At 42.0% G+C, this 12,336-nt stretch overlaps 1 protein-coding gene across 1 annotated transcript; it reads right to left on the reverse strand.

Moving 5' to 3' along the window:
- Nucleotides 1–5,809: 5,809 nt before the first annotated feature.
- sgms1a (sphingomyelin synthase 1a) lies at nt 5,810–11,031 on the reverse strand. The gene is made up of 5 exons (XM_068741076.1): nt 10,418–11,031; nt 10,217–10,334; nt 9,398–9,551; nt 8,465–8,631; nt 5,810–8,166 (listed from the first exon to the last, which is right to left on the reverse strand). The coding sequence occupies exons 1-5, from the start codon at nt 11,029–11,031 to the stop codon at nt 7,990–7,992; spliced, it is 1,230 nt and encodes a 409-aa protein (XP_068597177.1). The 3' UTR covers nt 5,810–7,989.
- Between the last annotated feature and the right edge of the window lie 1,305 nt (nt 11,032–12,336).

The following is a 12,336-nucleotide window of genomic DNA, read 5'->3' on the forward strand; positions in this document are numbered from 1 at the left end:
AAATGAGCCGTGCAGGTCTCCATTATGGAAACTCTTTGACCTCATATATGCTCTAAACTGCATTTCTCTACGGACACGGTCACCGTTCAATATAGATTCAAATTTCAGCTGCAGTGTTTCTCTCATTTCTTCCATCAGTCACACAAATCTTCCTTTTTTTTTTATATATCCGGTCTCCAATGTTTATAGATATGTTTATATAGCAAAGCAAAGGTAATGCTCCCACAAGCAAAGAAGCAAAATCACTTAAGAGCACTTCGGCGAATCAGGCATATTAAAAGCCTTTCAGAAAAATCGCAATGGCGACGAGCCATTCATGCAACTTTAAAAGGTCCTACTTCTCAGTTTCAAAACTATAAGTAGCTACAGTTTCAGTTTAAAGTGTCTCCTTTTGACTTTCCAAGATTACAGAACTGTTCAGAACAGCACAGGTCTTCTCTTCAGGCCTGCACTTCGGTGCTCTTCTAGTCTACATCATAATTTGGTCACACCAAATTGTCCATAGGTGTGAGTGTGAGTACAAGTGTTTGCCCTTCCTCTGGCACTAAGATGACCTGGCGCCTCATCTGGGGAGTACCCCGCCAATTCTCTTCCTTAGCTCTTCTCTAATCATTCCTAGACCTGATCCATATGATGTGAATTTATAATGTGAAGCTTTTTGATATATTCCCGGATTAGCCGGGCGTCACTTCCTCTGCAGCAGTGAAGTTAAAAGGTCTCGTATCGACTTCTGTGGTGATAGAGGGGAAGGGGTTTCTCTTTTTTTTCCCCGTGTGTGAGTTTGATTTAGTCTGAAATCAGCTTAATAGCAAACGTCTCTGGACGTCTGGATGTTTCAGGACCTCATGTAAACACCCGGGGAGGTTACGAATGTCAGAAGGCACCCTGAAACAGGCTCAGAGCTCAAACCCAACCAGAAATGAAACAATGCCTTTCACCCTGGTGCTGAATTACACCTTAAAAGTAAGGAATATATAATCAAATACATTGAAATAGGAGGCTGAAAAGATGCCAGTAGAGCTACAGCTCAGGAATGATGCAGTGTGTGCCTAAAAGGCAACTAGAATCACGCAGAATGGAACAGTCTTCCATCTGCTCACTCAAATGTTTTGGCAATGCGGCCTTTGTTCTGAAATTCCCACCGCTAAAATAAACTCCCAGCAGTCAGCACCAAAGTGTGTATTCAAGGGTGATGCCTTAAACACTGGGCTTCCAGGTCTTAGGTAGAAAGATGGCTGAGGATGCTGCACCAGCCATGGAGGCCAGGAGCGCCGACTGATGGCACACAGACTGCTTTCACGCATCTAAGAGCGTCTCCTCAATCTGGTGAAGCCGACTCTTGTCTTGGGGCATTGCTCAGCCTTGTTGTCCTCTGAGACATTGGACAGCAACTTGATTCAAACCTTCTATTGTTGCAGAAGGTCGAGGAAGCAAGGTCATATAAGGTCAGGTCCTAGCTGGAGTTTGACGGACAGCGCCGTACCGTCTCAGAGTGCACCATCAGAAGGTGCTGCTGAAAAATCCCCCACTATTTCATGCAGGCTGTGCCATTTCTGAGTCACTACTTCAGCGGCAGATGGATTGAAACTGCAGTACAATTTCAAGTGGTCAAAGGCTGAAGGGAGTGTCGGCCCAATTGACAGAGCGTGCTGAGCTGATGAGCAAGAACTGAAGCACAGATAACCTTCAATGGTTAGTGGGGGAGTCTGAGACACGGTTCTCTAAACTTCATGGCGTCTTGAAGATGAAGAGCCTGACATGACATCTCAGCAGCCCTGATAATGCTGCATCATGTGATGAGTTGTTGTGGCGTCATGTTTGCACTCGGCCCGAGTTGCCTCGAACGTATCACGTCTCTGGGGAGGAAACTTGAAATGAAGAGGCCTCCGACATGTGATGTGTTGCTCGTCTAATGTTCTTGCAATGTCTAAAAAAAAAAAAGAGAGACATAAAAATGAACCCTGGAGTATCTTTAAAGCTGTTGTTTTACCCTCTTTTACCCTTATGTTATGTTTATGGCGTTCGATTCTCTGTTTGTTAGCAGGATTACGGAAAAACTGCTGGATGTATCTTGATTTAAAAAATAAAATTTACCTTAGATCCCATAAAATTTTGAGATGATACCCATCTGGATAAAAATAAATCCAGATTTTCCCATTTACCTAAAACGGAGGCTTTAAAATAATTGTTTTAATTAATTCACCAAAGAATCACAGTCATAAAGGGGTCCGATATCATGCAAAATGTCTTCTGGATCTGATCCAGAATGAGGTCAGCAAAAATATGACATTTTAACATTAAAACCCATTTATGGATTCACCAATGAGTTAAAACTACTACAACTCCGATCGACTTTTACTTTTCATGATTGCATGAAGATACCAAGAACCATTTAGAACCTTTTGATGATGATCCCGATCACCTTGTGGATGGTGTAAATGTAATTATGAGGGGAATGAGCAGCTTGGCGGAGGTCAGCGCACTCCCAGTGCTTTTCTAGTTAAAACTGTGCTTGAAGCAAAGCGAACAAAAATAGCACAGAGCACATTGGGCTGGCGATGGTTGTACGGCAGCCAATTAAAATAATGAACCAAGATAGATTTATGACCTCAACTTGTTGCCCCCCCACGCGTTTAAAGAGCTTCATACCGAGTGACAGCTCCTCTAAGTTATTATAACTAGTAGCTTTGTTTTGACCTCTAAAAACTTACAGTCCCTTCTTACTCCAAATTAATGACGGAGTTTCTACGTACCTGCTGAATGAGTAAAATAGGAACGCTTTCTTAACAAGGTAAAACTTAATGATATGTCAAAGTTCTCAACATGTTCCCACTGCCCACAAATGTGCAAAGCAATCAGCAATGAAAGATAAAAACTGACTCCCACCCCAAGGTCAGATTGAGCAGCAAAACATCCTCGCAACGTGATAACCTTTAGTACGTTAAACTGGCACTAGCACAAACGAAGGTACTTTAACCGTACAGCAATCCTGGCAAAGACCCGGCGATCCATGGACAGCGATATTTTGGAGCTTCCTGCCATTGAAGTTTATCTGATTTAGCCACAGCGGAAATAAACAAGCACAACCCCTTAAGCCTTAGGCACACAAAAAAGCCTTGTCATGTTGACGGAATTGACAAAGTGGTGAGAACACCAATTGATATTTCATGCAGACAGGACTGTGCAAGTATTAGTTTATTACAGGCTGGCGAGACAAGCGCCTCTCCTTTGGGGTCATCTTCCAGTGTCAGACACCGTCTCCGTGTCACAGCAGGGTTAAGACCTTCCTTTGTGGGAGCACTCAGCGTTAAGGCTGGCCGAGGCTAGCCCCTTCTCATGCTGCTGAGGAACTGTCTCTTCCTCATCCTCTCCCTCTCTACACATTAATACGCCATTTTTATAGTAATCTCACAGGTTTCAATGGATCGTAGTTTGACCTACTGCTGTGGGCCTGATGCCCACTGATACTATTATTAGAATTAATGGTGTAATAACATCATCAACAACAATAACGATGATAATAATAATAGCAAATGTATTTATTTATTGGAGTGTCCATTATTACAATACTGAATGCACAATGGCAAAGCCTGATTTGACCCGCAATGAGCTACTTGACAAATGTAACAATGCTTTTGTGGATTTGTTGATCACAGATTCTCAGACATTGCTCCACGTTTCTGCACTCGGACGCTGGTCGAGTCTCTGAATTTTGGGGATCCATTTACTTCTCTTTAGCTTTTGGGAGATCGTATAAAGATATGTGGCGTTGGGCATATGGGGCTAGACGATGGTTTGCCAACAACGCCACTTTAGGACTTGCAACCTAAAGATCTATTTTTTCCTTTTGGTGCCCAGCTCGTTCTAGCGGGTTTCCCGACGGCACTTACGCACAGGTCCGCTCACACTGAAGACCAGCACGGCATTAGTACTTCAAAACATTTATTAACACTCTAAAAACGTCCTTAAAACACTTTACAAACAAAACTAACAAAAGAAAAGGAGAGACACGGCAGTGACAGTCTATACGGCCAACCTGCCTTCGAGACGGGGAAAACACAAAGTGGGGACCCTGGAACGAGGGAGGGGAAGCACCTATATACGCCCCCCCCAATCAGTGGTAAATGGGCCACAGGTGCTCCCTCCCACACCTGCCTACCCAATTACATCCAATCATCCGGTTACAGATAGTTGAGATTTTTGCAAAGAAAAATACAGAAAATGCAAGAAAAATTGAAAAACAGAGAGATTTTACTTCTGTAAATAGTACATCTATCCTTAACTATCAACAGCACTGTACAAACAAAGGGGACACAGACGACAGTCCAGGATATGGTTGTATACACCAACAGTTTTACTACTGAAATCCCTTTTCCTCACACCACCCGCTTCCTGAGCAAACCATTAATAGACAAAAACCATTTGCACTCTGACAACATTATCTTCACAGACTGAGTATGGCATTATAGTGAAAGACCACGGCACTGCTGAGAATAGAATTTCCATGTGAGCCCCGTGAATCAGGCGGTTTCACTTGGTGTCTCGAGTGAGGGGCAGGCCGCTCCATAATAGCGATGAGCGTGTTGCGATTCCATTGTAGCTGTACAAAAAGTAATGATTTATTTCCTTACACAGGAGGTACAGCAAGTAGAACCCTTCCTCTGTTGCGCAACGTTCGAGTGAAGCTGAGAGAGCAACCAGATTGGACAACAGGCTGCTGGTGTATAACAGAGAAGAGGTCAGGTTTTCACATGCTTTACACAATATTCCTCTCAGAACGCCATTTACACGATGACAGAAAAGCACCTGACCGCTGCCACTGCATGAGATGAAAGCACAACACATACATTTCCAGAATCAAATGCAAAGTGATAGTACCGGTAATTACAAATGCAGTGTTTTCTGTGTGCAATGCACACATACACACACACACCACTGCAAAATGAAAATATTTCCAGGTACCTCAAGTTGCAAACATTGAGTGCATCACTGTAGATATTCAGTGTGCAGGCTCACCACTGCATCGCCCCTATTTGACTGTGTACAGTAGTAGTGTGTGGGAGTTCAGCTTACCAGGTCAGCAGCCTCTCCAGGGAGGCAGCAAAACCTCCACCGAGCTGAAGAGACGGGTCAAGATAAATAAATGAATGCCTCTTTTCATGCAAGGAATTTAGAAGACCCTCCTGCTCTTGAATAGGCAACTCAAAGCAAACTGTATCTACTTAAACGGCTGCTCTCATTATGCGCTAATTAGTTTGGATGTCCTATCTGTAGAAACTGTAGAAATCAGCACCAGCTCAAATCCCCTCATTTACAGGATGGAATTTTTAAACAAGCTATTCATAGAATGATTCACAGAGTCAAGGCGAGAGGCTTGTTTTAAATTCTGTCCGATTCAAAGTCAAATAATTTCTTGATATGTAACTTGACAAAAGTTCAAACGTGCAAACACTGGGGCAAAAATGAAAATATGGGGATTTCCAAGTGATGATGAATTTAACTGAAAGCTTTATGGCCGTGTTGATTTACAAATGTTAATTCGACTGTAAACTTCACATGTGGATAAGAATACTTCACTTGGTAACGGACAAAGATGTCAAGAAGATGAATGAATGTAACTACCGTACTAAGGAAGCCAAGATCGTTTTGAGAGTTCACCCTGCACTATTCTGGTGTTACTCGTGCAACGCGACACGGCCATCTGCTGGCTGTTGCTGGGTCTGCCATGCTGCGGCTTACTGGCAAAATGAGTCGATACAAAGAATGAATCAGCTGCATGAACGAGCAGAAATGATGACAGTCAATTAAATACATTGTAATAAAATGTTTATTCAAAAGCATCCCAAGTATAATCTTACAAACATCTGGCATCAGCACAAAAATGAACAAAGTGGGTGAGAAGTTTACAGAGAAATGTACTAGAAAAACTATTTTCATTTCATAAAGACAAAAAAAAAATCTATGTTGATTGGCAAACTACAATAAAAAAATTAACTCAGACCGTCATCCTCAACATAGCCTTCAAGAATGATTACAGCGCCATGTTTGCAACAACACGTCTGACATCAGAACGAATCAATCTATGGTTGTTGGTGAAGAACCTGCAGATTATTTTACCACTGAAAGATTTCTTTGTGGACATGAAATGATTAGATTACGCCACAAGGAGGAGTCCGTGCTCTTATTAGTCTCAAGCAATAAGACTTGTTGGTACTGAAAGACTCGCAGGAAATGTACGTAATGTTATTTTATCAACTCCTCCTTTCAGAACATAAGTAACTATTATGTAAAGAAATTAATCGCATTAGCAGTACTTATATTAATTTAGAATTTATATCTACAATCTTACTGCGGTTTTTCTTCATTAAAACTAGACAATTCAATCTGAAATTAGTTTCAAATAATGAGGTAAATCTTTCCCTATGAATGGAATTGTGCAATAATGTTTACAGTTTCATCATAATTAAACAAACAGCAAAATAATAAAGAAGCTGACATTGTATGATTACTATAATCAATAAAGATGCATGTTCACAGTTCATTGAAATCAATGTTAGTCAGTTTGCCCACGCACAGCCAGATATCCAGAATCAGGGATTCCGCAAACACAGAAAAACCATAATGAGCCGTTGCTCCTTTGAAACCGTTGTGATAATGAACTTGAGGTGAAGATTTAGAAAATATGCTTTCTTCAGTATGTAAGGTTGCAGTCTTATTTAGTACAAGACATACAAAAACAATGAAACAAAAGAAAAAAGATCAGAAGATTTACCGTAAAATTCTGCTTTCATAATCTTAACATTCTCGTAACTCGGTACGAGTGTCTCACTGGAACATTTTCCTCGAGATCTCATCAACAAACTTTGCTGGACATCAATGAGGATTTAGCGGCTTTCAAAACAGGACAACGACGGGAACAAGTTTAGTTATCTCCTGAGCAATTATGCAAAAGAGTGCGAGATCCAGAAAAAGTTAATTCTGCACCTCGGGGACTCCTCTTCAATTGCTGCCGATCGGGCCGTGACGTTTAGCAGATGAAGGCATGTCGGAAAATACAATTATCAGATGTGGAATAAGAATGATAAAGCTTTGAACATGGCTGGTGTTGATTAAGGGACCGATTGGTAAATATGAAATATTTTAGACATTAAAACACAATTAACAGTCATTAACCAACTAAACGCATACCAACATCATAAAGCATTAATAGAGAAACGGGACATTTCACTCACCGATTTTGGGAAAACCAATTTTCTGGTAAAGCTGGCATAGTCGTATACATTCACGTGAACGAGACTATTCCCTATGCGCCTCGCACCACTGCGGGGTCGAACCCACGGAAGAAAGACACAAGACATTTAGTACTTGTTTTACAATCAAGCAAGAAAAGGCACTGGAATAATGTTACACCACATTAGATTCTTATGCTCCAAGTTATCTATCTTGTAAAAGATAAAAATCTAAAAAGAATCTTGGACATCATTTTTTTGAAAGATAAAGTCTGACGTATTTATTAAAAAATTATCTCTTTTTTGCTCTTCAATTTAGCAAGGACAGCTTACAAAAAGTAATTTGCTATACTGTATATAAAAAAGAAATTCTTATGGCATTTTGGTTATCAAATGCACATCTGATTGACACCTTTTGCACTCTAAAACACGTGGACATTAAGTATGGTTTTGTGCAGTGGTTAAAAAAATGGAGTCGAAAAAATTGAGTCATTATGGTGAAAAATACGGTTATATAGTTTTAATGTTTACTCAAATGCTTTAAATCTGCCACAAAAGCAGAACGTGTGTTGGCCAATGATATAACCAGAAGACAAAGAGAAAGAGGACTAGCTGAGTCACAGTGCTCCCCCATTTTGACAAGGATGCATCCGTTACTAAAGGAGAACGGACAGCGGGCCACATTTAACAGTGCCGTCTTCTATGGGTAAAAGCAGCACTTCTGGAGGTCAGAGTCCACGCCCGTCTGGACATGCAGAGTTTACTGAATGTCCAGTTTGCTGTACTTCACACAGCGGTTCCACTGCAATGCTCGCAGTGAAAACGACAACTGACAGTTACAAGGGACCGACCCATTGATGTTCTCTTCAAAGTATTGGAACAGTCTGTACCACCACACTCGTGAGAACGGGTTACTCTGCGACGTCTCCTTCAGCAACTGAAACCAAACAGACAGATGCTGTTAGCGGGGTGAATGCTTATCTGATTTCATCGTTCAATAAAGATCATTTCTGCTCGGAGCATTTTTTTTTACTCTATTGTCATATCGTCAGCTGTACATTAGATCCCCTAACCCCTCTTCAGCTACTCCTTTCCTGTGCAGTCAAAAAAAAATCAGGCACAGAAGAAGTTATCTAGTTACGTCCTTGAAAAACAAGCTACAGCTAAATTATAATCTTTTTTTTTTTCTTACACGGCTGAATCCTAAATTTAAATAAGCTGCAGGTTGCACTCACCTGCTGATTGGCCATCGTATGGTACCACCAAAAGAGGCGTGTCGTGATAAAGTAGGCAACCACCACATCCACAGTGTAGTGGTCATGTGCCAGAAGGATGCAGAAAACCCCGACGGCACTCAAGATCCAGCAACACCAGTGGTACAACCAGAGCCGCTTGGAGGAATCTGGAATTTAACAAGGCATAGTTTAATACTTGAGACCAAAGCCAACAGAACAGTAGAGGACAACATCTCCATGTGCCAAAAAAGCAAAACCTGTCTTTGGTTTAATCGGTTACGCTTTTAAACCACTAGATGTCACCACGACACTAAACTTGAAAGGATAGCGTTGTAATCATGTGAGGGAAAAGGGGGAGAAGAACCATGACCTCACAGCTTGAGAGACACGATCACTTATCCAAGCTGTCAAAATATTTAGATTCCTGACCATTGGTCGTCTTAGCAAGTAAAATGTAAACAGAATACGAGCAATGATGGAAAAGAGGAACAGAAAATGTGGTTATGCAACAACAATGTCTTAATGTGCTGAAGCTGACACAAATGGATAGCGTGGCATTTCCTGGCATCGGTTAGAGGAGCATTGCGTAAAGCCAAAGGGTATTACACGCTATCAGGAAAATGCAGATGCCACTGCAAGCCATGGCTTGTGAATCTCTTAGGAAATTGAGAACTAAGTATATGTAGTAACACTGCTGGAATACAAATAAAGCAAAGACTATTGAATAAAACTGGAGATGAAGAAAATACTGCATCAACTTGATGTTCTGATTCATGATTACCGTCCAGCTCTAAAGAGGCTCGTGGGTCGGGAACTGACTTTCTGAAGAAGTGAGTAATAAATTAAGGCCATGAAATCGACATCACGGTCTGGTGCATAATACTAATTATAAAGTAAATAAAGCCTTCTCTATGCAGACATGGTGGAACTTACACTCTTTGATGAAGAGGTATGTTAGCGTTAGCATGACGGTGTGGCCACTATACAGATAATCTCCACACATGTTGTGGGAACCCGTGATCGATAGGCCCCCGCCAGCAATCATCTTCATCACCCTCCTCATCTGCGCCTCCCAGTTGCCGAGAAGCTGAAATAAAGATAGCCATTAATTTCACCCTTATACGATTGTTGTTAAAGTATAATGTCGTCCCTCGTCCGTCCCCCCCCCCCCCATTACTCCAAATTACATTGCCACCTTTTGTGTTTTTTTTTTATTACATTTTACAACTCTTGAAAATGATAATCTCATTACTATTCTCCCTCTACTACGTTGAAGGTGATCTCATTTAAAGTCCAGTTTATCATAAAACTATTATAGCAATATGACCAACAAATGAGACTCTTCTGATGATAATGGTGACAGTGGGGTTTGGTTTCGCACTTGGCAGCAGGTGAGAGAGTGGAAGTCATTGGTGCAGTCAATGAGAGCACCCATGAGATGTAGCAGTGGGTCTTCCACTACAATGCCCTACAATGTATAGCTTGCCAGATACGCTCTGCACCACAACCAATGTTCAGAGGGGTTATAGAGATCAGTATTTCATTTTAATGTCAGCTGGATAAAAAGTGAAGCAAACACTCAGCGCTCCTCTTCAGAAACGGGCATGCACATATCTTACACTCAGTGCTCAGTGGAGAGCATTCAGAGGCTTTTACTTTACAGAAGACGCCTACTTTTTTTTTTGCCCGTTCAGCATGATTGTACAAAAAGCAATTGGGAAAGAATAAAACGTAAAGTGCAATTTATAATACCTTTGGAGAGCATTTGAAGTGCATCCCAGGAACAGGCAAAGTGGTGATGTACATTGTAATACACCGGTACATATAGAGTGTGCCCACAATGAAAAAGAACCGCCTGCCTACAATTGATCTGAAACGATAAGAGACCAAATACATTAATCATACGTCTTAATTGAGATTTCATTAACTCAACTGGGGGGGCTTAGTCCATACCTGTGCTTGAGTAGAATCCACTGAATGAGCCACAGTCCTACCAGCAGCATGCCATTAATCTCACAGATGAAGAAGGCCCACTCCACCCTGTCAAACAGGTCGAAGAACTTGTCCGGCAGTGGTGGGGTATGTTCCTTTGGGGGTACTCTCTCATGGACCACTGAAATGACAATCGTGGTGGCGACAAAGCACACCGCTGCATAAATGAAGGCCATGCCTGTTTTCCCCCACTCGGCTGGGAAGGAGGAGCATGTCTTTTCCAACGTCGGGATGGGGATTTGGACCATTTCCATCCTGAAGTCCTTCATTCCCAAAGTGACATTCCTTTGAAGTTTGCTAGTTCCATTAGATAGCCCGCCGACATGGCCGTTTGCATGGCCGTTTTTATGAGCCTCGATGTGAGTCTCTATCCGCAGTGTCTCCAGTCGCTCCAGCAGCTGCTGCCCCCCATCAGATGACACGAGCAAGAGGGGAGGAATTAGGAAATCTGCCTCCGTGAGCCCAAGCAGAGCAGGGCCATCCATCTGACGAAGGGCATCTACGTATTCTGGCATCCCCTCTTTGCTCAACCAATTGGAGACGTCTTCTGCCGACCATGCTGCCACCTTCTTCATCGTGGCCAGGGGGCAATAACAAGGAGAAACAAGGTCCTCAAACAAGAGGGGAAGGTTCAGAGGAGGTTTGGCTTTCTATAAAGCGGTGGTAAGTCCTATACAGTTTGGACACATGTTGTCTTGCACCCAGGGGGAGCGCAGCCTCCTCTTGAAGTGATGGAGTGGAGGGTTTGGCAGCAGCGCAGGGGCTAATAGATACCCGATGAAGCGATTTGGCTACTTTCGGCTGGCTTCACCTCATCCGCTCTTCCTTACAGCCCTGTTAAAGCCAAAGTAAAATGTTGCGATCACAATGCGGTTATGACTTCCACGAATCTACAGGGTGTGGTCATGAAACCACTTAAGCTCCATTTCAGACATGAAACATTAAATAAATAATTCACGTCATTTAAAAATTTGAATAAAGCTTTTACATGAAGCGTAGAATGTCTCAACCGTTGAGATATAGGAATAATGCCTGATTCTGATCATTGTTTGTATCTAATCTGTTCCACATGGCAGGGGGGGGAAATTTGAATCAGTAGCTTGAACCATATAAAGACAGCCTGTTTGCCAGACTGAGAAAACAAACAGAAAAAAGTTAGCGTCACATTAAAAAAAGTATAGATTTTGCAAAAACAGTTTTGCAAGAACTCATAAACTCATGTTCAAGGGAATGTGCAGTAAAACTGGATGCAAAGTCTGATCCACTGCTTATGAGGACAGAGAGAGGATGGGAGGGAGTCACACTGTAAGGAGGAACTCATTAATCCCAGTGAAGGTCAACACCGAGAGCCCCACCCTTCTAAAGAGGGCCATCAGCCAGCAGTCAGGCCCAGCACAGTCACCTCTGCCAAGGCCAATAGCTGCTTAATACACTGGCAAGCTGCCCCCCCACTAAGATATGCATTTCGTATCGTGCATAATTATAGGTAGTAAAACCTGTGCCAAGTTTTTAAAAAAATAAAAAATTATCTTCATGAATTATAGTTCTGCATGGAAGGAAAACCAAAAATTGGGACTGCAAGCCATATTCATTCATTCAGTACTGGGAGGGTGACCTGAATATAAGTGAATCCAGTTCTATCTGCCATCTGGCTGGGCTGTATCAGAAAGCTACTTGCATAATATATTCCTGTTGACAAGTTCCCATTTGTTTTTGCTCAAAACCTTTTCAAATTTGTCCTAAACACTGAAAGAAATCGAGGACAGGCTCTGGTCTGAGACTCAGTTCATTCGGGACAGTAGAAATATCCCCCCCCCTATACAGGTCAACCTTGTAGAAACTCATTATGAAAAAGGAAAAACTTTGGTCAATGAACGACA

This window comes from Brachionichthys hirsutus, chromosome 7 (genome assembly GCF_040956055.1).
Source record: "Brachionichthys hirsutus isolate HB-005 chromosome 7, CSIRO-AGI_Bhir_v1, whole genome shotgun sequence".
NCBI lineage: Eukaryota > Metazoa > Chordata > Actinopteri > Lophiiformes > Brachionichthyidae > Brachionichthys > Brachionichthys hirsutus.

Bases quoted from the DNA above. Each gene is read 5' to 3' on its own strand.
- sgms1a (XM_068741076.1), bottom strand. From the start codon at position 11,031: ATGAAGAAGGTGGCAGCATGGTCGGCAGAAGACGTCTCCAATTGGTTG. The intron at 10,335-10,417 runs GTATGGACTAAG...TTATCGTTTCAG, and splicing joins TGGATTCTACTCAAGCACAG to ATCAATTGTAGGCAGGCGGT. The intron at 9,552-10,216 runs GTATTATAAATT...TCTTTATTTCAG, and splicing joins ACTTCAAATGCTCTCCAAAG to CTTCTCGGCAACTGGGAGGC.